This window comes from Adiantum capillus-veneris, chromosome 1 (genome assembly GCF_014529385.1).
Source record: "Adiantum capillus-veneris isolate H3 chromosome 1, ASM1452938v2, whole genome shotgun sequence".
NCBI lineage: Eukaryota > Viridiplantae > Streptophyta > Polypodiopsida > Polypodiales > Pteridaceae > Adiantum > Adiantum capillus-veneris.
The window spans coordinates 62,465,320-62,492,709 of record NC_140931.1 but is presented as its reverse complement, the minus strand read 5'-3'; the positions used below and the strand labels follow the sequence as shown (position 1 = coordinate 62,492,709).

Genomic DNA, 27,390 nt, shown 5'->3' with positions numbered 1-27,390 from the left:
TAACAGGTGATGTTCTCAAGGACATTGTTGGGAGTGCATATTATGTTGCTCCGGAAGTTCTTCGTCAACATTATGGTCCAGAGGCAGATGTTTGGAGTGTTGGAGTAATATTGTACATTCTTTTGAGTGGTGTACCCCCATTTTGGGCAGGTAGTGTTAGAGACATTTCTCTTTTTGTGAAGCTGTACCATCCTCTACTCATTCAGGATAACACGGTTCTGTGGAGCAGAGACCGAACAAGGTATATTCAATGCTATCTTGAAGGGTAAATTTGACTTAAGAAGTGCTCCATGGCCAAACATCTCATCTGGGGCCAAGGAGCTTATCAAAAATCTATTAAAGCAAGACCCCAAAGAGCGGTGGACCCCTACTGCTGTTTTGAGTGAGTGCTCTTACTGTTGATTTTTTGCGATCAAAACAATATTATCCTGAAGCTTTTTGTCCATTCACTACACAAGCTTTGAAGCAATGAAACATGACTACTGCTAACTTTTTCCCGTGGTGGTCTATATGCACTCACGGAAAGATTTTCTTCTTGCAGACCATCCTTGGGTTCGTGTGGGTGGTAATGCTTCTGACAGGCCGCTCGATAGTGCAGTATTTGCAAGGATGAAGCAATTCAGAGCAATGAATAAGCTTAAAAGGCTTGCTCTTAAGGTGATTCACCTGAATAGGATTATTTCTGGTTTTAGTTGGAATGCCTCAACTATTGACTTTGTATGTTTTGCATCATTGTACAAGGAGGGTTTTAGAAAGTTTCATACAACAGCTCACCTTAGTCTTTTCATCAGGCAATGTGTGTTTAGACACAAACTTGACCAAATATGAAATTTGATGGGAGGGATGAAAGTCCAAGTACATGACATTTACATTTTGAGGGTGCCAAACACTTCAGGTAATAGCTGGAAACTTATCGAAGGAGGAAATTTCAGGCTTGAGCCAAATGTTCAAGAACATGGACACAGATGGTAACGGGATGATCAGCTATGAAGAGCTTAAAGCAGGTCTAGCTAAGCAAGGGGCAACTCTTGCCGAGTCTGAAGTAAAACAGTTGCTGGATGCGGTAAGGTTTTAAACTGTTGAGGATTTACAAGTTACGTTCCTACTACAGAGGTTTATATGTGAAGGTGATAATTTGCTTCTTTTTAGGTCCATTTGATTTGTCCTGGGACTGCAAAAGTAGTCTTGAAAGCAACAAAAAAGTTATTCTGTTTGAAAGAGAAGTGTATGAGAAAGCATTCCACAAATTGAAATACAGACTGACAAATGTTTGCATTGTAGACTCCATCTGAAATTCCACTGAGGAGGTCGTAAGAAAACAATTTGCAGAAATTGGAGTTTTGACTCTGTCCTTAAGAGTTGGGGATGTTTTGAGCATAGACACTTATTGCAGGGCGCACACACACACACACACACACACAAGAAAATCTTTTATTGAGCGTGACCTGTCAGACCAAAATATATAACAAAATCAGAGAGAGAGAGCGAGAGAGAGAGAGAGAGAGAGAGAGAGAGAGAGAGAGAGAGAGAGAGAGAGAGAGAGAGAGAGAGAGAGAGATGGAGATGAAATGAAATGTTATATTAACGTCTTCAAAAGGCCAAAGTGACCTATGAGACCAGAAAGTTACAATGCGGTGTATCTAATACGAAGTCAGATTAACAAAATAAATTAAACTAGGATAACAGAATATAAATACTGCGGAATCCTAAACTAAGCTGATAGGTGTGAAAGGTGAAAGGCGTGAAATGTGTGAACTAAGCAGTACAATGTGTAGACAATATGGGAGGGAAGTAGAGATCCATCTTCATCTGCACTCTGGACGACGAAAAAGTATGGTTCGAATCTTTTGTTGTAGCCTCCTTTGAAACTGTGTAGCTCCTCTTCTCCATCGAAGTCGTCTAGATCTCCCTAGCTCCAATGCTCGGTCTATGAGAATGCCAGTAGTGCGGGCAGACCTCTCCACTGTTGGCTGCTCCTCTGTCTGTTCTTTTGGGTGTACAATATCTAGTGTAAAGAAATTTGTGATCTGTCTCTGGAGTTGTCTCTCTTCAGCTCTCCTCAGTAAAGCTTCTCTATGCCTGTGTAACTCAAGTAGATATAGCCTAAGACATCTCTGATCCTCATAACTCATGACCCTAGATAGAGGCCCAAAACCTTCTCTGAATAGACAATGAAAACGGCCTCGTATCTCATAGTACACTGTGCAATGACATATGTAATGTAGCTCTGTCTCTGGCTCTAGATGGCATAAGCGGCATATCCTGCTATCTGTTGGTGTCCCTCTGAATCTGCCAGTCTCAATCTCGAGCTGATGTGAGGACGTGCGTATTTGGCCAATGGCACAATGCAAACCATGAGAAAGATGCGTGTCCATATAGCTAGGTCGAATCATCCCCGTGAAGTGGAGAAGATGCTCTCTATAGAAAGCCATCTTTGTGCCCAACTCCCGTATCGGCTCTATCCACGTCCTCCTCGTGTCCAACTGGATCAGATCCTGACGAATGAGTCTATTAATCTCTACCCGCGTCCGAGACCTCAAGGGTGCCTGTAGAGAGTATTGAAAAGGAGGCAATCTGTCCATGGTGAAACCATGTGTCTGAAACCATGATGCCATCTGTGTATACCAGCATGATGTATCCCCATTAAGAGCTAATTGTCTGGAGGACTCTAGAGCCACCCTGGCATATCTGTCTCTGGTAGTATCGCATAGTCTGTGTAAAGGAGACTGATCTAGTAAGCACCTCAATCTCCATAGGGGGGCAGCTAATCCCACTCGAATGATATCATGCGGTACGGAAGCCTTGGCTCTAATCAGCCGAGAGATCATAGATACCAGGGCTTCTCCATACGCCTCCACCCATCCTGGCCTACAGAAGGTCCCCAAACTTGCACCCCATATAACATAGTAGAGGCAACCAAAGTATCAAAGAGCCATAACTTTGTCCTAGGTTCGTGGAACTGAACCTGCGAACACATCCTCTCCATTCCTCCCAGAGCTGCACCAGCTCTAGTCTAGGCTCTAGTCTAGGCTCTGCTGCTCTTCTCAAAGAAAATCTCGGCCCAGTATAGACTACCCCTGCGAACACATCCTCTCCATTCCTCCCAGAGCCGCACCAGCTCTAGTCTAGGCTCTGCTGCTCTTCTCAAAGAAAATCTCGGCCCAATATAGACTACCCCTAGGTAAGTGTATGCATCTGTATACTCCACAATCTCCTGACCATATTTGAAAGTAGGTACTGATCTCCTGACCCATTGCGGTGTGGTGTTAAACACCATAACCTTGGTTTTACCTAGGTTTACACACAATCCACTATCCTCTGCAAAACTGCGTAGTGCATCCAAATGTCGTTGCATACCTTCTGGTGAGTCAGATATCAGCACAATATCATCAGCATATAGCAACAATGGGATCCACGTCCGTGCCAGCTGGGCACCCCGGTCACCCTCTCTGTCAATGTAATCAGACACCTCATCAACATACATACCAAATAGAGTAGGAGACAATGGGCAGCCCTGTTTCACTCCAATAGTAGAGTGAACTGAATCAGAAACCCCTTCCGAAGTGCGTACATGTCCCATCACTGATCTGTACAAAGCCATAATCCCCCAAATCACCTCTATGGGCACCCCCATCTCCTGTAGTCTGCGCATCAATCGAGCTCTTGGTACCATGTCAAGTGCTTTGCGAAAATCCACAAAGCTACAATAGATCTGTCTCCCATGTGCTCTGCCCTCCTCAATGATGGCCTTGAGTGTCAGAATATGATCAAGAGTGGAGAAACCCTCCTGAAGCCGGCCTAACCCTTTGCTCGTACACCCTCGCCCTCTGCCCAATTACTCAAGTGTTGCTCGAGGATAGATGCATACAACCGTGCCAATGTGTGTCTGACCATAATAGTGCGGTAGTTCCCAGGCTCTGTAGGGTCACCAGCCTTGAGGATGGGCACAATATTAGACAACCTCCAAGTCTCAGGTAACCCCTCACACATGGCACGATTGAACAACACTGCGAGAACCTCCATCAGCATATCCCTGGCATGTATAAAGTGCTCCGCTACTAGACCGTCATGATCATATGCCTTCCCGGTCCTCATCCTGTCGATGGCCCTTTGTACCATCTCAGATGTAAAGAAAGTGCTCGTAGCTGGGCAAGGCTTGGAAGGGTCTGGAAGGGGTTCCTGTCCAGGAACCGTATATAATGATGTCACATATTGGCCCCACACATCAGGTGAAGTAATCACTGGGGGAGGGGAGTGCTCATGGAAGAGTCGCCATCTCTCCTAAGTCCCTACTCAAGAACATCTGTTATAAGTCTCGCTCCATCTAAGCTAGGTAAGCTCGCTTCTTCCGTCGCACAAGGCGTCGGAAAGCAATCCGAGACGGTCTATAAGTGATGACTCCTAAAAGAAGATCCCTCTGAAGCTGGGCTCTCATCTCTCTGCACTCCTCATCATACCAACTATTCTGGGGCATGCCACTGATTGAGCCCCATGCAGTGTCTCAGTCAGTAGAGTGGTGCACTCCTCCACTGAGAGGCCTGTACCATTTGTGCCAGCTGTGCCTTCCAATAGACGATCCCAGATCTCCTCTGTATAAACGAAATCAGTCTCTGGTGTAAATGTATAGTGGGTGTGTGACCTACCTCCTGATGTCGGGGTTGTACTATATTGAAATTTAACAGACAATGTCAAGAGAGCATGATCTACTGCTATGTCCACTGGCCTGGCTTCCACTGTGAAATCTTGAATTCTGGGGACAAAGCTCGGTTGTGTCATAACATAACCCACTGTACTGGCCCCATGTCTGTGAGGAAAGCATGTGAAACCGGCTGCTCAAGGAAATCGCTGTAAACCATTAAGTATGGCTAATCCATGTGTAGTTGTCACGATTGTGACTATGTTAACAACAATACATCTACTCCTAGTTGCAGATATGCGAAGTGCCATGCCAAGAAGGACCCTTGCGCTTGGATGGTCACACCCCTTCACCCAAAGGACGTGTCTCTTCGCCAAAAGCCACACTCCTTCGACGATTGGTCACACCCCTTCGCTCTATGGGTGCGACTCTTCGCCCAATGGTTGCAGCTCTTCGCCGAAAGGATGTGTCTTTACGTCTAAAGTCATGTCTCTTCACCAAGAGACGTGTCTTTTCATTTATGTCTCTTCGTCTCCTATATAAGGAGCCCTTGTATCACACATTCAATCAATCAAACACAGAGTCTTATAAGTCTTGTTCCGAGTACAGTTCAAGTTTCTTAAGTCTTAATCATGAGTTTAAGTACTTAATTAAGGATTAGCACCTAGAATCCTTACAGTGATACCAGAGCAAATTTTTTTCCCGGGCCTTTGGACTTGGCGTCTACCTAGCCTCGCTGTTGCTGACCCTACCTGCGACACTCACCTCGTGTGTTGTATGGCCGCAGAGGAAAGATGGTGTACTTCTACTACGCGTATGAGGTAACTTAAATTTATACTGTTCCAATTATATACATAAAGGATACAGGACAGAACACAGATGTGTGTGGTGTACCCGGTGACGGTCTGGAAAGTCCCTACGGGAGGCCTCTTCACGTGCCTCTTCACCAGATTGTACCCCTTCGTGTGTGTGATCGCACCCCTTCATGCAAAAGGGCACCAAGCCGGCATGTGGCCACCCTTTCCCCAATGATCGCACCCCTTTGCCTACAAGGGACACACGTACATACACCCTTGGTTGCTGGAACGCTAAATTCAGAGCCTGATCCCTGGTGCCTTTTCACCTCGAACGGACACTCCCTTGTGAAGAGTTGCATCCATTTGCACAGCGCTTCAATTTGCTGAAATCGCTGGCTGCTGAAAATGTCAAGATGGGCTGAAATTATTGAAACGCTGGGCTGTGTGCAGCGCTGGAATAACCTTACGAGTGGGTTTTCACACAAATCGCTGGCTGGGCTGGGCTGCGCTACTGAAATTTCTCTACGTAAAACAAAAATCAGGCAACGTGACCTTTACAAAGATGCCCCAAATTTATTGAAACCTCAAGTGGCCGGCCACACTTGACCGGCCTCCCCCAAATTAACCCAAATTTTTAACCCCATGTGAAAACACCCATATTTAAAAAAAAACAAAAAACTCCATGTGAAAGCCTCTTCACGTAAACTTACCTTTATAAAAATACGCTGCGTCTCCCTTGCTCTGCTCTGTGTGCACCTACTGCGCAAGATATTTCGCACACATGGCCGACGCGAACCACTACGCAGATTTTTCCCGATGAAATTTTGCGGGTAAATTTCCGTACTCACAGCCAGAAGTTATACTTATTCCCGATACTCTAGAACCCGAACAATTGGCAGCACCCGAACCAAAGGTTATTATTATTCTGGATTCTCCAGCTCCAATTCCCAGAACCTGTTCCCGACCCAGAACTTATACCTGTTCGAGAATTCCTTTTGAGGCGTAACCATGCCGAATTCTCAGGACGGAGGTGGTCAATCTGACTATGCTCTTACTCTTATTAAGGAGCAGATGGCCACACTTTCCATAAGCCTCGCATCACTTCACACTCGCTTGGATGAGATGCACACGGAAAACACTTCTCGAAGTCGACCTGCTGTTTCTCGAACTACAAATGCAGCATCTTCAACACCTTCTTCCGAAGCTTCAGTGGACGAACCAAACGAACCAGATCCAATTGAAGAGGTAGACAATCGCGAACTTCAATTACTTCATAAAATTTTTAATGTTACACAGAAGAAGAAGCTTGGTGTTAAACTGCCGGAACCATATACTGGTCGCCGCGACAAGCGCGTGTTGGACCAATGGCTGTTCAAAATGGAGATCTACTTATCGAACACGGACTTGGTCGAGAGTAAAAAAGGTGCACTTGCTAGTTCTCTGCTTAAGGACACAGCATTTCTTTGGTGGCAATGACGGGTTGCTGATGGTAAACACACACCTTCTTGGGATAAATTCCGACGTGCTATTCGCAAAGCGTTCGAACCTGCCAATGCGGATTTTCATGCCCGGTCCTCTCTTCGCCGCCTGAGCCAGACAGGTTTCTTGGCCGCGTACATCACAGAGTTTCAAAGATTAACTCTGGAGATAGAGACCCTTAGTCCCTCTGATAAACTTCACAGCTTTATCGAAGGACTCGAACCCAACCTGAAGGACGATGTGCACAAATACAACCCTACCACTTTGGATGCTGCAATTGCCTATGTGGAGCGTCTTGGCGATAATCGGCGCCCTGCACGGAATTTTCTCCCAGGTAACAGATCTTCAAATAGCGCTCGCTTTTCACAGCGCGATCGTAGAGACAACTATAGCCAAAGTCAGCAACATCAGTCTCAGTTCAGACAGCAAGCAACGCAACCTTATTCAACTTCAAGGTTCTATTCTCAAGATTGACAATCTGAAAGCAGATCTTCTTCACTTGTTCCTCCACTTGATCGTGGTAAAGGACGTGATTTTTCTCAAGATGGGCATTCTAATCCTCAGCAAGGCTCTTCGTCAAATGGATCTTCGACTTCAAAGAAGGAAGGATTGTGTACAATTTGCAGTGGTGACCATAGATGGTATCAATGTCCAAAGAGACCAAATCCGTCTAATTTGAAAAGAAATTCCAACGCGGAAACATCATCGAACTCTGAACAACCAGATTCTGCTAAGCATAAAGGAAAATCAGTGGTCAATACGATTCATATCTCAGAGAATACGAGTATTCTTATGAAGCATGCTCAGTGCAATTCTTCAGTTTTGGAGCCTCTCTCAAAGCAAGTTTTGAGCCTTCTTGGAACACTCAATGGTCGCTCCATCAATATTTTGGTGGACAGCTGATGCTCGAATAATTTCGTCAGCACTCAGATAGTTCAACAGCTTGGCTCACCAACTCAGAAGACATCTCACTTATATGATGTGGAATTAGCAGATGGATCAATTTTGACTTGTGATTAGACAGTTCGACAGTTGCAGTGCAAGATTCAAACTTATGCAGATCAACTGGATTTTGAAGTCATGCCTTTATCTTATTACGACATGATTCTCGGTCAGCATTGGTTATTCCAATATAATCCAGCAATTAGCTTTCGAGGACATACTATCAATTTGTTCAAAGATGGACGTGAATTGACTTTACACGGGCTTTCTCATGCGGAAAGAGTGATTTAAGCCTCACGTGTACTAGTCAATTGCAAACAGCATGATACAGTGGATTATGAAGAGAATATGATTTCCGATGCAGATGTAGATATTATTATTGATGAATTTGTGAATTCATTAACTTCTCCCGAATCAATTGATGAAGACAAAGATAAAGATATAGTGGTAGATTCCGAGTCTGAAGACGACTATGCTTTCTTTGATTCTTTACTAGATGATGATATGCCAATTACAAGTCATGAAGTTACAGTTCCAGAAGATGATTCTGAAGAATTTTGGGATTCATTATTGGAAGATGATTACAGTCTCAAGCCAAAGTCCTTTCCAGTGATTACTAAAATTGAAGTCACCCCATCTGAAGAGTACCTTGAGAAGATTTCCTCTTCCCCAAATATTTCACAATTATTGGAAGATTTTGAACCAAAAATCTTACGTCGCATGAAGAATTTTGAAGATCAATCTCTTGTTGCAGTCAACCTGATTAAGCCAGATTCCTCTAAAAAGTCTTTGAATAATGCAATGACATGGGATTTAGCAGTCAAAGCAAAAAGGTTTCGCAAGAAGCAAAGGTTCAAGACAAAGGTTTCCGATAACTCAAAGATTGAAGATTTTCGAAGATTCAATGAGTTTCCAGAGTTCTATCAACATCAGAAGTCATTTCTTTGACACAGGCTCTCATTTTAAATGGGAGGGAATGTCACGATTGTGACTATGTTAACAGCAATACATCTACTCCTAGTTGCAGATACGCGAAGTGCCATGCCAAGAAGGACCCCTGCGCTTGGATGGTCACACCCCTTCACCCAAAGGACGTGTCTCTTCGCCAAAAGCCACACTCCTTCGACGACTGGTCACACCCCTTCGCTCTATGGGTGCGACTCTTCGCCCAATGGTTGCAGCTCTTCGCCGAAAGGATGTGTCTTTACGTCTGAAGTCGTGTCTCTTCACCAAGAGACATGTCTTTTCATTTATGTCTCTTCGTCTCCTATATAAGGAGCCCTTGTATCAGACATTCAATCAATCAAACACAGTCTTATAAGTCTTGTTCCGAGTACAGTTCAAGTTTCTTAAGTCTTAATCATGAGTTTAAGTACTTAATTAAGGATTAGCACCTAGAATCCTCACAGTAGTTGTCATTTCCATGAGGTATCTTCCATACTCCGTCTGCTCTCTATCATCTAAGCATCTGTCAAGCCCCAGCTCACCCACATCCAACTCTCTAAGCATCTCATCTGAAGTGTCGTAGAAGACTGTCTGCGAGTTGCCCGTTCGGGCATTGAAGTCCCCTAGGAGAATGATATCACCATCCCTAGAAAACTCCCATATGTCATCATCTAGAATAGAGAAAGGCGACTGCCCTCTGGATGCAGCATACACTGATGTACTGGGAGGAAAGTAACATATGGAAATATATAGGAATCGACGTGTGTCAGCTCTCAGTCTCACCCACATATATCTAGCATGATCATCTCTTCGTACAATATGCAGTAATGGTTGTAGTTCCTCTCTGAATAGCAGTGCTACTCCTCCTGAACCTCTACTCCCATGCTCAGATCTCGCATTTGTCTTGTGAGTTGTCTCCCATCTGTATCCCACCACCTGTGGCATCACCTATCGAGGGGCCTGATGAGTCTCTAAGAAGAATACAATATCCTTGTCTTTGAAACTGTCCTCAAATGCACCCACGTCCAACCTCATAGACCCATTACAATTCCAGGTAGCCATCTTCAGTGTGGTCCCATAGGTCTCGCACCGTCATGCATTGCGCCGCTCTAAAATCACCACCCGTCCATCTCTGTAGAAGGCTATCTTTCCCTTCTCCCTTGCCGCTGTAATCTCTGGCATTACCTCTCTCATATGTACGAATTGTGAGAGAGTCAGGTCATCACCGAGGAAAATACCTTTCTTTTTGAGAGTAGGCCTCTTCCTCAAGAATTCCTTCTTCTCTTCCAACGAGGGGAAGCGTAGTATGAGAGCTCTCCCCTTTGAGAGAGAGAGAGAGAGAGAGAGAGAGAGAGAGAGAGAGAGAGAGAGAGATTAACGTCCACTGGAGGCCGAAACCGACCTATGTGACAAATCAAAGTACATCTTCTACATTGTCTTCCAGCTCAACAAAAGGAAAAATAAAATAAAACTACCTCAGTAGCTCAGAGCTCCATGGTTATGAGCTTACCGTTACAAACATGTATCACCCATGCTTTCCATAGAAAGAATAAAAGATAGACAATCATGTTTCTCTAATCTCATAATCTGCTATTTTGGGACGTGATTTGTTGACAAAGTCTCTAATGATGGCTTTTCCTTCTTTGTAGACTGCCCACTTTTCTTGATTTCTTGCTTCCTCAACTTATGTTCCAAGATAGATGCATAGAGTTTAGCTAGGAGTGATCAACCATAATAGTGCGATAGTGATTCGGCGAATTGAGATCGCCAGACTTGGATATTGGCATGATCGTGGACACTTTAAGTGTCAGGAAATCCCTCACACATAGCTCTGTCATGAGAGTTGGTAGATTTTCTACCGTGTTTTTGGCATGTATAAAGTGCTCTGCTACTAGACTGTCATGGTCCTGTGATCTCCTTGTACTTAGCTTGTCAATGGCCTTCTTTACCATCTCTGTGGTAAAGAAGGTACAAATGGGTGGGCATGGCTGTGGGGGATTGGGCAAGAGGGCTTGATGTGGCATGGTGAATGGTGAGGTTGCATACTCCCCCCAAGTCTCTAGTTAGGTAATATCGACAAGTCTGGAACGCTCTCGAAGCATCCTCCAGGCCTTCCCGAATCCTGATTTAAGAATAGCTTGTACATGTCTCTCTCAAGCTGTGCCAAGAATGCTCGCTTCTCCTTCACATAAGGTGTCGGCAGATGATACGTGACTGACTCTGAGTGGTCACCCCAGTAGCAACCTCTGTTTGTAATCGAGCTCTCATCTCTTTGCATTCCTCATGGTACCAACTGTTATGGGGCATGCTCCCAAAATGTCGTCTCACTATAGGTTGGGGGAAAGATTTCACCGCAGCTGTGTATAGAGTCTCAATGAAGATCTAAGTGAGCTCTCCCAAAGGCCTCCATGGATCCTCCGTACTCAAAAGTATATATATCTCTGCTATGTAGACCCTTCTCATCTCTCTACAGAAAGTGTCGCGGGAACAAGGCTATAGACCCCTGAGTATGGCTATTACTGTAGTGCAACTCCATCAATAATGATATGACTACACGATCTACTGCCACCCCAATAGGACGAGGCCCCACTATGAGATCCTGGATATGTGGGATGGAGCTATCTAGGCTAGCACATAATCTATCGTGCAGGCTCCATGTGTGTGAGGAAAGCAAGTAAAAATTCTGGCTCTCGGACATCTCCCCAAATCATTTAGAAAAGCTAGTCCATGTCCTGTCCCCATCTCCGGTAGATATCTCCCATACTTTGTGTACTTCTCCACTTGTGAGCTGCGACTAAGTTCGAGCTCTGTAGTATCTATCTCTATCAGCCTCTCCTCAATCATGTCAAAAAAGGAAGACTGCTGCTGGGCTGTCCTCACATTAGAATGATATTCCCATCCCTAGAGAACTCCCATTTGTCCTCATCCAAACATCATTTAGTGTGAAAGTCCCTTGGGTGATGCATAGAGAGATGTGTTGGGAGAAAACAACATATTGCAATGTACAATGGTCTATCCATTTGTGCTTTCATGTTGACCCACATATATCTGGCATGTTTACCCCTTCGTACAATATGAATGGCGGACTGCAGTTCCTTCTTATACAATATTGCTACACCTCCAGATCCTCACCTTCTATGCTCTGATCTCACCTACACTCTACAAGTAGACTCTCAATGGTATCGTGTGACACCAAGGTGGAAAGGTACGTAGTGTACAACATGTTTTAGGTACATACGTTACGTACTACCGTACTGAACCACCTTTCAGGTACATACCATTTGTAAAAACCCATATTTTAGGGAAAAACCCATAGACTCATAAACAAATTTGCATTACAATGCTGAAAATGAACATAATGATAATTGGACATAAACTCAAATGCCTCAAGCCTCAATGATAAATTATGAAACCAAGTTCAACTACAAGCATAATGTTAAGTATGGAGCCTGATTTACCCTTGTAATTTTCTGTGGTAAAAGCGCACATTTGTAAGGCCTCCATTATGAGGAGAAGCCATCGTGCGTTAAGGAAAATCACTCACCGGAAACCAAAATTTTCACGGACAAGAATCAGGGGCAACTTTAGAGGCCTCCCGAGACTTTTTTTTTCGTCGGAATATTCCTTTTCGCCGGAATATTATGGCCGGACGGCGGCCGGAAAGTGGTCGGAAAACAACCGGTCGGTTGGTCGGTGGCCGGAAAGTGGTCGGAAAACAACCGGTCAGTTGGTCGGTGGCCGGTAGTCAATGGCCGGTGGCCGGTGGTCGGAAGTCAATGGCCGGTGGCCGGTTGCCGAATTCAATGGCCGGTGGCCGAATTCAAAAGCGGACTTGTCTTCTCAAGGGCGGCCACACATGGGCGGATTGGAGGGTCCGATTTGGACTTAATTCGCACAAGGGCGGCTACACATGGCTGCCTCTCATAAGAGAGGGCAGCCCTTTTGGCCTATAAAAGGAGGCCATTTCTACACACATTTTATAGTGTGAAGTTGATGCAACAAGGTGAGTGTGAGGTGGTGAGAGTGAAGCAAGGCGGGAGCTCTATCAAGGGTTTAATCCCTTTGTAAACTACTTCTTCTTTTGAAGTGCTAAAGCCATTGAGTGGCTGCTTTCCCGTGGACGTAGCCCACATTGGGTGAACCACGTATATCGTGTGTACTCTCTCTCTCTCTCTACTCTATAATCTCTTGTGTGTGAAATCTATCTCTCTCCATTAAGTAATCTACTCAAAAATCTATTTAGCTACGTCTTATTTTCTAACACATAATGTCTATGGTGTCAGCCACAAGCCGGCACTGTATATGCCATACAAACTGAAACAAAACAATGAAACACAAGTACAAGCTCAACTACAAGCATAATGTCTATGGCATGTGTCACAAATTGATGACGTGGCATGACCTGTGGACACTAAATTAAAGACTTCCAATTATAAGTTGTTCCAACTTATGGGAAACTGCCGACGATGCCAAAGGGACACAAGGACATAAAAAATTGCGTAGAAGTTGCTGACGTGGCTGGTTGTATAGACGCCCGTGAATTTCGCTGTTGACGTGGCAGGATGTACGAAATTTCACAAATCGCGCTGGCTGTGTTGGGCGGAAGCTTTTGGCACCATATGCTTTTGAAACTGAAGCTTTTTATGTAAATTGATTTTCCAAGGCCAAGGGCCTTTAAATAAGACCCTAGGCTCTCTCTGGCTCATACAGTGCTGACGATCCGGTGAGCAGAAGAGAGCCCAGTGCACATGTACTTGCTCAATTGTTAATACAAAAAGAAATGTTGAAAGGGGCGCCAGTCTTTGGGGCCAATCTCTCTGGGCACGGAACTACGCCGGGCCGTGTCGACTCAGTTGTACTATGATTTAAATTTGTGAAGTTCTTAAAGTAAATCTCTCTTGTCGCAAAAGTTTCCAGACTTGGGGTGTCCAAGTTTGTTACAGTGGTATCAACGCTTAGTCGATTTCTCTTCTATCGGGAAATTCGATCCCTTTTCTCGCAACACACACGGATTGGGGCAAGAATCAGAGGACTCCTCTTGCCACCTCGAGAACGGGAAGCAGTGTGGAGAATTTGAGTGGATTAGCAGAGTACTAGTATGGGCCACCTCGGCCTACAGAGTACCAGCTTATGGAGATGCAACGTCAACAATGGGTTGATGAGTGTGCAAATGAGATGCTCCAATTTGCAAAGGATCCACATTGTGCCAAATTTTTGACCCGGCACCCAATGGATGAAGTGCATACTCATTTTGGCAGAAACTGTAGTTGCCCAGGTCAAGTGGATCCTTAGACTTGTGGATAGGCACAATGGTGTGCAGAGTCCACTCTGAAGGCAGTCCCTTTGCCAATACTCTATTGAAAAGCATTGCAATGAAAGGGGCTAATGTATCTGCATCATAAATAAGGTGCTCACTCTGCATATTTGTGTGATCTATGGAGCGTCCATGTTGTAGGCGCCATATAGCTCTCTTTACTATACCTGCTACGAAGAGAGTAGAGGTGGTCGGGATGGTCCCGCGGACTTTAGTATGGGTGGCTTTCTCGAGATCTGGCAGAGCCTCTGCATAATCATGCCATCTTTGTGGGTTCTTAGTTGAGGTGGATGGGCAAGGCTCCCATAATGGACGCCAAGCCACTGCTAAATCTTGGCTCATTAGTAAGCGGAAGAGATCTAGCTCATGTGCCTCCTCAAACTCTCGCTTTTTACGGCGGGTGAGGGACATCATCTGGATGTGGGCCTCTCTGTGTGATCTCTCCTAGAGCACACTGTGCGCATAGGCGCATGTATAGCTCTCTACACTCGTCATCAATCCATCTATTCTCAGGCATGGTCCCAGAACGAGTACTGCTGCTAGTGTGTGTGTGATGCAGAAAGCTATTGAGAGTTGAATCATGTAAAACAGATGAGAGTTGTGTAGTGAGTGTGTCGAGGGGTGCGGCTTTCTCAAGATCTGGCAGAGCCTCTGCATAATCATGCCATCTTTGTGGGTTCTTAATTGAAGTGGATGGGCAAGGCTCCCATAATGGACGCCAAGCCACTGCTAAATCTTGGCTCATTAGTAAGCGGAAGAGATCTAGCTCATGTGCCTCCTCAAATTCCCGCTTTTTACGGCGGGTGAGGGACCTCATCTGTCTGTGGGCCTCTCTGTGTGATCTCTCCTAGAGCACACTGTGTGCATAGGCACATGTATAGCTCTCTACACTCGTCATCAATCCATCTATTCTCAGGCATGGTCCCAGAACGAGTACTGCTGCTAGTGTGTGTGTGATGCAGAAAGCTATTGAGAGTTGAATCATGCAAAAAAAGATGAGAGCTGTGTAGTGAGTGTGTCGAGGGGTGCAGATGGATCAAGCTGATATATGCCACTATAAAGGTGCTGAGTATATATTTCAGAGAGAGCATGTGTAAAGTAGATGGTCGTGTGGGATGTGGAGATGGGTGGGTATGTGATGGGGGTGTGTTACCCAAGGAGAGAGAAATGTAGGTATGATATGCTCCAAGGGGTATGGGTGGGATGGTAAGAGATGTAATCAGGTGTGCAGCTTCTCTAGATCCAATGACATAGTCCAGCGTGCTCCACCCTGTGGTGCCGATGATGGGATGCAGGTGAGGCCTCCTGAGTCGGGCCACTAGGTCATTCCGTTATAAATAACGAGACGATGTTGTTAGCCCGGTCTGGGTAGGTTTCTCCCATAAAGCTGGGACGGCTATGTCTGTTGATGTCATCACTACTCCTGCCTCATTTAGTGGATGTAGAAGGTCGGAGTCCTCAAAGTCGTATGTCTGACATTGTTTGCCTTGTGTCCGCCCATTGAAGTCCCCCATGAGGAAGATTTCACCGAGGTTAGAGTACTCCATGATCCCGTCTGTCAGGCATGCATAAGGCGAGAGTGTCTCCCGCTCTGCCTCTCCGTCTCTCTTCTGATCCTTTGTGTCGCCCCCTGCAGTGTCTCTAGTGATTGTAGAAAATCTGGATCTTGATGGGGCAAAATGGCATAAGGCAATGTAGATGAAATTCCCCTCATGTATCTCCACTCTTATCCATATGAAGTGTGCCTTTGGGTCTCTAGCCAAGATTTGTATCGTTCCCTGTAGCTCTCGTTGATATAGAACCGCTACTCCCCTTGAGCCTTTGGAACTGTGGTGGCGCATACACTTCCTATGTGAGGACTCCCACACATATCCGAGTACTCTCGGAAATCCTCTATCTGGGCTCTCATGTGTCTCTATGAGGAGTATGATATCTCGAACCTCCCTAGTCTCCCTGCATGTGTCCACAAGGAACCATTAGCATTCCATACCACCACGTGTATCTCTGAATGAGGTGTCTCATAGGCCACGAGTCCCTAGTCGGTGGCCTTGCTATCAATGATGACACAACTGTCTCTGTAGATGGCCCTCTTGCCCTCTTTGTGGGCTTGTAGTACCCGAGGCATACATGCGCGTCGATGCTCAATGTGCATGCGTGTGAGATCATTGTCAAGGCATATGGGTGGCCCCTACAATACACACAATGCCACGCTCTTCCTCATGAAGGTGTTCTGCTCCAACTCATTGGGAAAGTGGAGGATGAGAGCTCTCTTTTTGGTGGTGTCCTTCCCCACTCTCCATGTCTTTGCAAATGGGAAAACGTCATTTTTGGATCCAAGCTTGAGGCAAAGCTTTATGGCCTCTTCTTCTAGGGTAGAGGTAGGTGTCTCCATGATGCCCATCACTCACACATTGAGACGTCGTGCTTGTCTCATCTTCTCCTCCTCTATTGTGTTTCGTATAAGGAGGTGCTCACCTTTTTGGGTTTCCTCTTTGACTTCTTTGTAGAGTTTTTACCTACTACCTCCACCCATCCCTCCTTGGTTTTCATCTTCGCTTCTATGGAGTTGGACATGGCTTTTGTCTTCATCTCTATGGTCTTGGCGATGGCTTTTGTGAGCTCCTCTTTCATTGCTTCCTTCACCTCGACAATCTCTTCCTCTTCACACGGTGAACGGTCCCTAAGAGAAGCAACCTCCACCTTAAGTGCGTCGATCTCTTGTCTCATCGCATCTCGTTCTTTGAGTATGGCTGATTTTTCATTCCTCCACTTGTCCATCTCCTTCCTCCAAGCCTTCATCTCATCCTCGAAAGCAATGACTCGCTTGTTGGTTGTAGTGAAAGTTGCTTTGCTCATCCGGTTTATCAACAGAGGATGCCATTTTGGATACGGATGCCCTCACCCTCCTCACCCTTCCATCATGTGTGTGTGATCGTGTTTTTTTTTTTAAAATTTTTTTTTAAGGGGGGGGGGGGGGGGGGGGGGCAGTGCGCCCAGGCAAGGGAGGCTGAGCCTGAGAGGGGGAGTGCTGGGGGACTGAGCAGGAGGGAGAGGGGGTTGGGCGGGCAGGGGGGTCTTAAGTGTGCGAGGAGGCCCTAGAGCTGGGGGCTGAGAGAGAGAGAGAGAGAGAGAGAGAGAGAGAGAGAGAGAGAGAGAGATGCTATCGAAACTTTTTGTTTTACCTTCTTGTGTTGCGACACCTGCTCACGTAGCCAATACAACACTGCTCATGTAGCCAATACAACACCCTGATTGCCTGATCTATCCCGTAGCTCACATCTGCCGTGCTAGATTTCTGTTCGCGTAGAGTTCACAGACCTTGGCACTACAGGTTCACATGGTGTGAGGGCTCACAGAGGCACTCACTCGTGTGCATCCCAGCATACTTTAGAAATGAAATGATATATTAACGTCTACAAAAGGCCAAAATGACCTATGAGACCAAACTGATTACAATGGTGAGTCTAGTACCAAGTCCGGGTACAAACAAAGAAAACTACAAACTAAAAACTGAGATAGGAGTGCTACCGACTCCTATGGGTGGCTGGTAAGATGAGCAATGGTATATTGCCACAAAGGTACAAAGTGGGGATAAGTGTCACCATGATACAATATAGCAGTAGCATGAAGCCTATCCTGATTGACACTCTGGGTATCGTGCCAGAATCTTGTGGATCCTCTGCCGCAATCTCCCTCGGTGCTGCATGGCTCCCCTCCTCATTCATGGTCGTCTCGATCTCCCCAACTCTATAGCTCGATCAATGAGAGTACCACTCGTGTGTGTATGGGTGGGAACCAAGCTCTGTGGTGGTGGTGGCCCCTCTGCCTCTGTGGTACTCGGACTGAAAAATCTGAGATGCGTCTCTGGGACTGTCTCTGTCTATGCCCTCTCAATAGAGAGTCTTTATGTCTCTGTATCTCAAGTAGAAATAATCCGAGACATCTCTGATCCTGATATCTCATGACTCTATCTAACGAGTCAAAACCATCTCTAAATAAACAGTGAAAGTGTCCCCAAATCTCATAGTAGACTATGTAGTGACATATGAAGTGAAACTCTGTCTCTGTCTCTGCATGGCATAACTGACATATCCTCCTGTTTGCTGGTATGCCTCTGAATCTACCTGTCTCAATCCCAAGCTGCTGTGAAGATGTGCGTATCTGGCCTATGGCACATCGTAACCCATGAGATAGATGTGTGTCCATGTAGCTGGGCCGTGTGACAAAACCGTATGTCGTGAGTTGGAGAAGATGCTCTCTATAGAAAGCCCTCTTCGTACCCAACTCCCGTGATGGCTCTATCCATGTCCTCCTGGTATCAAGCTGGATAAGATCCTGCCGAACGAGTCTAGTAATCTCCATCCGTGTAAGAGCCAAAGATGGTGCATCAAGAGAATACAGGAAAGGGGGCAGGCCGCCGCAGCCTGCCCATGTTGAAACCATGCCTCTGAAACTATGAGCTCATCTATGCATACCAACATGATGTATCTCTCTGTAATGCCAGCTGTCTGGATGACTCAAGAGCAAGCCTAGCATATCTGTCCCTGATGGTGTCCCATAAGCTGTGTACAAATGATACTGATCTGATAAGTACCTCAATCTCCATAGGTGGGAACCAACTCTGCTCATATGATGTCATGTGGAATTGAGGTCTTGGCTATTTCCATGATACATCATAGGAACTTCGAGGATATGGTCGGTCAATACGTCACAGAACAGATTTTGGAGATGTATCTAGTTGAATAGAGAAAGGGGAGATAGTAGCGGACTATTCCATTTCGGATGGCTACTTGATGAAGAAAACCATGTTGTGCATTACATAGCCGTTGAGGAAAAAGGTTCTAACCGAATGCCACTGTCCACCTTTTACGGGTCACCGCGGCATTGCTACCACCTTGTAAGGGGTAGAGAGATACTTCTTTTGGCCGAGACTCAAGAAGGATGTGGTGAGTTTGTGCGCAATTGCTTGGTATGCCAGAAGGTCAAATTTGACAGGCATAAAGCACAGGGATTGTTACAGCTTTTACCCATACCCACCTGTCCCTGGGAAAGTATTGCAATGAATTTCATCTTCCGAGAACACAGCGTGGACACGACTGTTTATTGCCCAGGTCTTTAGATTACATGGCATGCCTGAGACAATTGTCTCCGACAGGGACCCCAGGTTCACGAGTTTGTTTCGGATGGCTATTTGGGAGAACATAGGCACGTGGTTGTAGTTTTCGTCATCGTTCCACCCGCAGACTAACGGGCAATCAGAGATTGCTATTGAGTGAAACACGTTTGACTCTTTGATGGGGAAGGTGCCATTTGAGATTCTTGAATTTGCTATGAAGGTTTCACCCTTCCTTAGCACGGAAGATAATATTTTTCTTTGAAGCCAACCAGTTCACGAGGGACTTGGTCCGGACGACTTTGCAGAAATTTTAGGAAAGACAGAAAAAGGCAGCAGATCGCCATTGTTGCGATTTGAAATTGAAGGAGAAGGATTGGATGCTCTTACATTATGGGAAGGCACGCCCCAGAGAAAAAAAAAACAAAAAACAAAAGGGAAAGGAGCGGCTTCTTTTGTAAGCTTAGCATGACATAGTGTGGACCTTTCCAGGTTTTCCGAAAAGATAAATGATATCTCCTTTGGACTGAAGCTGCCAGAATACTTGGAGGATTCACAATGTTTTTCATGTGAGTCTCTTAAAGCCTTTTGAAGGCGATGTGCCCGATGATGGGAAGCCAGAGGTGCAACCCGAATTGGACGAAAACGAGCAGATGCTCGTTCCAGAACAAAAATTGGCACAAAAAGAAAGAAAGAAGGTAAAGCGAACTGATGGTTCTTGGTTAAATTCAAGACCTACTTCGCAATGGATGCGAAGCGAATGGAGGAGGAAGACCTAGCAGATATTCCTCAGAATGTGAATCTTTACCTTGAAGCTTTTGGTTTAGCATAGCTATTTCAAATGGAACACAGAATTCAGCTTGGCCGGAGATCTGGTGCAGTGGGTATGCACAAGAGGGGAGTTACTCCGCTCCTTTGTCAACAGATGCCTCAATTTTCGAATACTAGAGTCACTGATGTCTCTTTGAGCTTCAGGGATACTGAGAGCTGACAGTATTCTACTGGATGACTTTATGAAATGGAATTCCGGAATATGAAACTGATTTGTTCTTAACTTGTTTTAAGTGCAGGAACTGATAGACGAAATGACTGTAGCATTTTGGTCTAATTGATCTCGAATAGACATGGTTGCAATAGGGGTTAGTCAATTGGCCATCTATGAGGTCCCGACTGGATCTAGATGCGATTGCTAGCTACATTGCCGATAAATCATGGTCTAAGATCCGAATGAATGTTGAATGTCATATGATGTCCTGTGCCGTCGTGTGATGTGACTGTCGATTGGTATATGTACTAGATGTGTGTTCCTAGTGCGTAGGTACTAACAGTCAATGTCTGTTAAGATAGTTTATGGACTCTATTTGTTTTGCAGGCTTAATCGAGGGCGATTACAATGCTTTCAAGAGGGGGCTATGCAAGAAACTGTGACGTGGCTGCCCAATGCAGGGAAAAACCCTAACTGCAGGAAAAGCTGCCCAATGCAGGGAAAAACCCTAACTGTAGGAAAGACCCTAATTGCAGGTTGTATACGTGGCTGCCTTGTACGGACCCGAATACTGCGCAGCATGTTGACGTGGCATCCGCGATTTACGGCGGATTTTTAGGGCTGCAAACATGGCACTTTTGCGGCAGTTTTTGGACACTACTTTTGCTTTATCCAAGAGCTCAAGAGAGAAAGTGGAACTGCTTTATTTTTACAAGCTTTTTATTCAGCTTTTAAAGCTTTTGGGGTTCTGTTTTTGTTAACCCTTGTACCTTTAAATAAGCGGGCTTGCCACTTACAACTCAGAGAATCTGGACGCAAAGTCTGAGTGTGAGCACTTGCCCGCACTCTTGTACTTTGAACACAGATTAATACAAAAAGAAATACCGAAAGGGGCGCCAGTCTTTGGGGCCAATATCTCTAGGCAAGGAACTCCGCCAGGCCAGTGTCGAATCAATTGTGAATTGTGAACTGTTTTTGAAGTGGTTATTTGTGTTGTTGCGGTAGATTTGACTTGGAGTGTTCAAGTCTGTTACACCAAGGGCCTCTTCATATTACTCCACCCAACATTGTCAACATATGGTCCCCAAACCTGAACCCCGTAGTGCATAACTGAAGCGACCAAAGTGTCGAAGAGCCAGAGCTTTGTTCGAGGTTCCTGGAACTGAACCTGCGAACAAATCCTCTCTAAACAGCCTAGGGCTGCATAGGCACGAGTCAATCTAGTGTCTTCTACCACTTTCAGTGCGAACCTCGGTCCACTAAAGACCACCCCAAGATATGTGTATGCATCAGTGTACTCCATACTGTCCTGACCATATGTGAATGTAGGTGCTGATCTCCTGACCCACTGTGGCGTGGTATTAAATACTATGACCTTGGGTTTACCAAGGTTGATAGACAATCCACTATCCCCTACAAAACTATGCAATGCGTCCAAATAACTATGCATACCCTTTGGTGAGTCTGATATCAACACGATATCGTCAGCATACAATAAAAGAGGGATCCATGTCTGTGCTAGCTGAGCACCTCTATCTCCTCCTCTGTCAATATAATCAGAGACCTCATCAACATACATACCAAATAAAGTAGAGGACAATGGGCATCCCTATTTCGCTCCGATAGTGGAGTGAACTATGTCAGATATCCCCTCTGGTGTGCGTACATGACCCTTCACTGAATTGTACAATGCCATAATCCCCCATATCAGTTCTGTGGGTACCCCCAATTCCATAAGTCGGCGCATCAATCTGGCCCTTCGTACTGTGTCAAAAGCTTTGCGGAAGTCCACAAAGCTGCAATATATCCGTCTACCATGTGCTCGACCCTCCTCAATGATAGCTCTGAGTGTAAAGACATGATCCAGTGTGGAGAAACCCCTCTTGAAACCAGCCTGTTCAGGTGCCAGTATGCCCATAATCTTTGCCCAACTGCTCAGCCTATGCTCAAGGATGGATGCATACAACCGTGCCAATGTGTGTCCTACCATGATAGTACGGTAATTCCCCGGCACTGTGGGGTCTTCTGTCTTGAAGATAGGCACAATAGTAGACAATCTCCAAGACTCAGGGAAGCCCTCACACATGACATGGTTGAACAACCGTGCAAGCATCTCTTCCAACAAGTCCCCAGCATGTATAATGTGCTTTGCTACCAAACCCTCATGATCCTGTGCCCGTACGAAATGTGCTTTGCTACCAAACCCTCATGATCCTGTGCCCGTACGGTCTTCATCCTGTCAATGGCCTCCTTTACCATCTCAGTGGTGAAGGTGCTCGTAGCCAGACATGGCTGTGGTGGATCTGGTAGTGGTGGCTGTCCAGGTACAGTGTATAATGATGTTGCATACAACCCCCATATCTCCATAGAAGTAATCACTGGTGGGGGAGACTGCTCATGGAATAAACGCCAAGCCTCTCCTGAATCTCTACTGAATGTCCAATTACAAAACTAGTGTTAAACTACAAACTCCCTCTTGCCTAAGAGCCTTTTCAAATGCAAGACCCCATTCAATATTTTTATTGCATAATCTTCAACTAGTGTGCCATGATTACTTTGCTGAAAATGGTTCAATTCAAATCGCATTCATGAATTAGATCAGCATTGAATATGCTTCAATGGTAGGTTAGTATTGTGAGTGTGGCACCGAATCCTTGCTTTTACGCAAGGATTTGTGAGACAACCTTCAGGCTAGCCCCTCTTGGCAAGCACACTTTGACGAAAGGATTGTTGCACGATGTGAATGTATTCAATCAAGGTAAGGGTGGTGATGGTGCTTCGATACAAATCGAGTTTAATCCTGACATTGCTATCCATTGCCTTCAAGCTTATTGCTCAAAAGCGACAGTGTTGTATATTGGTGGTCACTCCCAATGCAAGCTCTCACTAGATCTGAGCTCTCCTCTGTCGACACTCCTCATCATACCAGTTGTTCTGAGGCATGTGCCCAGAACGATGTCTCTAACGTAGGAAACTATCCCAAGAGACCTTAAAGATCTATCCGACGAGCAGAGTTGAACTCAAGACCTGTTATTCAAGAGGGAAATGGCATAACCAATCTACCACACTTGGGTGATAGAAAGGTTATACCATTTTCCTCTTTTTATTAGCGCACACACACACACACACCCGAGAAGAAGAGAATTTTAACGTCGTAGGAAACTATCCCAAGAGACCTTAAAGATCTATCCAACAAGGAGAGTTGAACTCAAGACCTGCTATTCAAGAGGGAAATGGCATAACTAATCTACCATACTTGGGTGATAGAAATGTTATACCATTTTCATTATTTATTAGCCCCCCCCCCCTTGCGAGAAGCAGAGAATTTTAACGTCTTAGGAAACTATCCTAAGAGACCTTAAAGATCTATCCGACGAGGAGAGTTGAACTCAAGACCTGTTATTCAAGAGGGAAATGGCATAACCAATCTACCACCCTTGGGTGATAGAAAGGTTATACCATTTTCCTCTTTTATTAGCACACGCACACACACACCCCGAGAAGAAGAGAATTTTAACGTCGTAGGAAACTATCCCAAGAGACCTTAAAGATCTATCCGACGAAGAGAGTTGAACTCAAGTCCTGTTATTCAAGAGGGAAATGGCATAAGTAATCTACCACACTTGGGGTGATAGAAAGGTTATACTATTTTCCTCTTTTTATTAGTGCGCGCGCACGCACACACACACACACACACACACCCTTGAAAAAGAGAATTTTAACGTCTTAGGAAACTATCCCGAGAGACCTTAAAGATCTATCCGGAGAGAGAGAGAGAGAGAGAGAGAGGGGGGGGGGGAGAGATGAGATGTTATATTTAAGACCTTCCAAAGGCGAAAATGACCTATGAGACAAAAGAGTTAGATCATGGTGAATCTGATACAAGGTCTGGATAAAAAGAAAGAAACTAACTAAACAGAAACACTGCTAAAGCTGTAAAAGGTGCATATCAAGAGCCTGAGGGGTAATATACAAAAGGTGGATGTATATCTCAGAGAACAGACACAAAATGGTGGATATGTGTATATCATAACGGAAGATGGCTTGCATCAGTCAGTGCATGATCATGTCGATGTCCACACAGGGCATCTCCCATGTCTCCCCAATATAGATCTGATCCTCTGCTGCAACCTCCTCTGTCAATGGGAGCATCCCCTCATCCTAGGCCTCTTGGATCTCCCCGGATCTACTGCTCGATGACTCAGTATACCTCTACTAGTGATATGCCTTGTTTCCCTCCTCTCTGGCTATTCTCATCTCTACTCAACCTCTGTATGGAAGAACACTTTGATTTGTCTCTGGGTGTGTCTCTAGGTTTGTGAGCCTCTCTCAGAAACCCGCTCGATGTTGTTGAATCTCTAGTAGATAGAGTCCAAGACATCTCTGCTCCTGGTATCTCATAACTCTAGATAGAGGTCCAAAACCCTCTCTAAAGAGGTAGTGAAAGCGGCCACGTATCTCATAGTATGTTGTACAGGGGCATACATAGGAGCTCTGTCTTTGAATCTCTCTGACATAGCTGACACAATCTGGCCTCATTTGAGAGGCTTCGAAATCGGCCAGTCTCAATCTCCAACTGGTGTGATGATGTCTGAATATGTCCAGTAGCACATTGTAAGCTGTGGGACAAGTGAGTGTCCATGTAGATAGGCCTAGATAAAAACCCATCCTCTGTGAGTTGGAGAAAATGCTCTCTTTGTATGTAATCATCTTCGTGTCCAGCTCTTGTAAAGGCTCGATCCATGTCCTCTGGGTATCAACTGAAACAGATCCTGTCGTATAAGCCTAGTGACTGCCCTCCGTGCTAGGGAAAACTGAAAAGAGGGGGAGCGTGTCCATAAAGAAACCATGTAGCTCAAGCCTTGCTGCCATCTGTGCATACCAACATCATGTATCTCCCTATGTTGTCAAGTGCCGTAAGGACTCCAGATCCAGCTGAGCATAACGATCTCGTGGAAGCTCCCATAAGCTGTGTATGAATGCCGTTGATCTCGTAAGAGACTCCACCACCAGAGGAGGGGCAGCCAGCTCTGCTCGGATGATCGCATGATGGTGGAAAATTGGGGCCTTAGCCTTGATCATCCTGGAGATCATGGAGATAAGTGGCCTCTTCATGTTTTGCCACCCATCTGTACCTCCATGCCGATGACTATGATCATCTACTGAGGGTCCACATATCTGCACTCCATATAGCAAAGTTTTGTACAGCTAATATTAAAGTATTTTTTGTTTGGTTTAAGAACTCATTATTATGGAGGATGTTTATCATGTCCAAAAATGTCGAGTGCTTTGTTATTTGAAATTGGCAGGCTGACGTAGATGGAAGTGGCACCATAGATTATATGGAATTTATTTCAGCAACAATGCATATAAGCAAGGTCGATAAGGAAAATCACTTGCATGAGGCTTTCAATTACTTTGATAAAGATAGAAGCGGGTAAGGCATTTGATATTTTTCATTTGCTTGCACCTCTAGATTTTCAAGAGTTATCTTTTTCATATATCAACTCAAATCTCTGCAGTTTCATCACCATGGATGAGTTAAAAGTAGCTCTTGAAAAGTATAATATGGGGGATGAAAAGACAATCACGGACATCATCACAGAAGTAGACACTAACAAAGTAAGCAGCAAAACAGTGGTAAAACATGAGCTATTCATCATGTTTCTTTACATGCAGTCACATTTAACGGCGAAGAAAAGATAGTACACTTATATCTTAATTCCTTTTCTCTCTTGTTCTTTGGAAGGATGGAAGAATTGACTATGTGGAGTTCCAGGCCATGATGAGGAAGGGTATGCCAACCCGGAGGCGACGTGGATGAAGTATCTAGTAGTGCTCACCTTCAAAGACTCTGGCTAGAATGTAAGTGAGAAAAGCCTAGATCCCCCATTACCTTACTCTTGATAAGCTTGGCCACCTGAGAACCAAGGACATGCGACCAGATAGCAGTTTGGTTTTAATGGTGCTTGTCGATCGAGTCCCATCTTTCTGGAAGCTTCCCGCAAATTGGAGAGATTGGACATCATCTCCAAATTGCCATGGCTATATAATCACACATGTATATTATATGTATGCATATAGCTATTTGCTTATCTTACTGACCAGAAAGAGATTTATTTGTTCTCTTAAAATAGTTCTTGTATGAAGCAAAAACTAAGTTTATAAGATGCTACAATCTGTGTCCATCCAACAGAGAAACTATGACATTTAAACTTGAAAGGCTCATCTTTCTTCAGTCTTACCTCATAATAAAAAGTTGAACTAGTAAGTCAGATAGTTACGTTTTTTGACAAAAAATTTTATCAGAACTCTTACACAATTCCCGAGAGAGAGAGAGAGAGAGAGAGAGGAATGAAATGGGGCCTTTTAATCCCATTTTGGGAACTTTAGACTCAACCCTCAGCACTTATAAGCTCTTAGACCTCTTAGATGCTTAGTTGATCATTTGTGCCATTGTATCACTTGGAGCTAGAACTTGCTTCTCTAATTATTAATCTAAGTCTTCATTGTATCACAAATCCTTGTATCTAAATTTGAATCTGAATTAGATGTATCCAGCTTTAATCTGAACTACATCCTTAGTTGTGTTGTCTCCTATTCATTGTGTCCATGATCTGAACTTGTCTATTCAAATTGGTCCAGTCATTCGTCTAAATCATTTGTCTAAAATTTGGTCTCAAGTTCACCTGAATTTGTCTATTCAATAATCAAGTTTATGCTCTCCAAGAAGTACACAGTCATGGCAACATGCTATGTAAGTAAGTGGGTTGAATCCAAGGTACTTCCAAAAAACACAACCAAGTCCACATCTTGGTTTATATATGAAAATATAATATGTTGGTATGGCTCTCCTCTAGAAATAGTCTCATACCAAGGAACTCATTTCATCAATGAAACTATTGAGATCTCACTAAGATATTCTACATCAAGCATTGTAAATAAACACTTTACTATCCTAGATGCAATGGGCAGTCTGAGAGCAGTAACAAAACTATAAAGATATTTTTAACTAGTATCTTCTAGAAAGAACCTCACAACTAGGATGAAAAGCTTCAAGCTACGCTATAGTTTATAGGATTAGCCTACAAGATTACTATTGGAATGACACCATTCAAAATGGTGTGTGGCACAGAGGCTACAGTCCCATTGGAATTTGCAGTTCCTAGTCTCAAAGTC

General features: G+C 44.7%; 1 protein-coding gene across 4 annotated transcripts in view; it reads left to right on the top strand.

Moving 5' to 3' along the window:
- The window catches only part of LOC147464889 (calcium-dependent protein kinase 1-like), a 68,694-nt gene extending 42,245 nt beyond the window's left edge, over window positions 1-26,449 (top strand). For 3 of the 4 annotated variants that reach the window (XM_086516997.1, XM_086516986.1, XM_086516989.1), the window contains 7 exons: window positions 7-150; window positions 230-382; window positions 542-657; window positions 896-1,063; window positions 25,521-25,648; window positions 25,734-25,851; window positions 25,961-26,449. In XM_086516997.1, coding sequence (XP_086373123.1) covers window positions 7-150; window positions 230-382; window positions 542-657; window positions 896-1,063; window positions 25,521-25,648; window positions 25,734-25,851; window positions 25,961-26,035 — 902 coding nt within the window. In that variant the 3' untranslated portion in view covers window positions 26,036-26,449. The remainder of the gene's footprint in view (window positions 1-6; window positions 151-229; window positions 383-541; window positions 658-895; window positions 1,064-25,520; window positions 25,649-25,733; window positions 25,852-25,960) is intronic. The other variant, XM_086516992.1, reaches the window with a different exon arrangement.
- The last annotated feature ends 941 nt before the right edge of the window (window positions 26,450-27,390 follow it).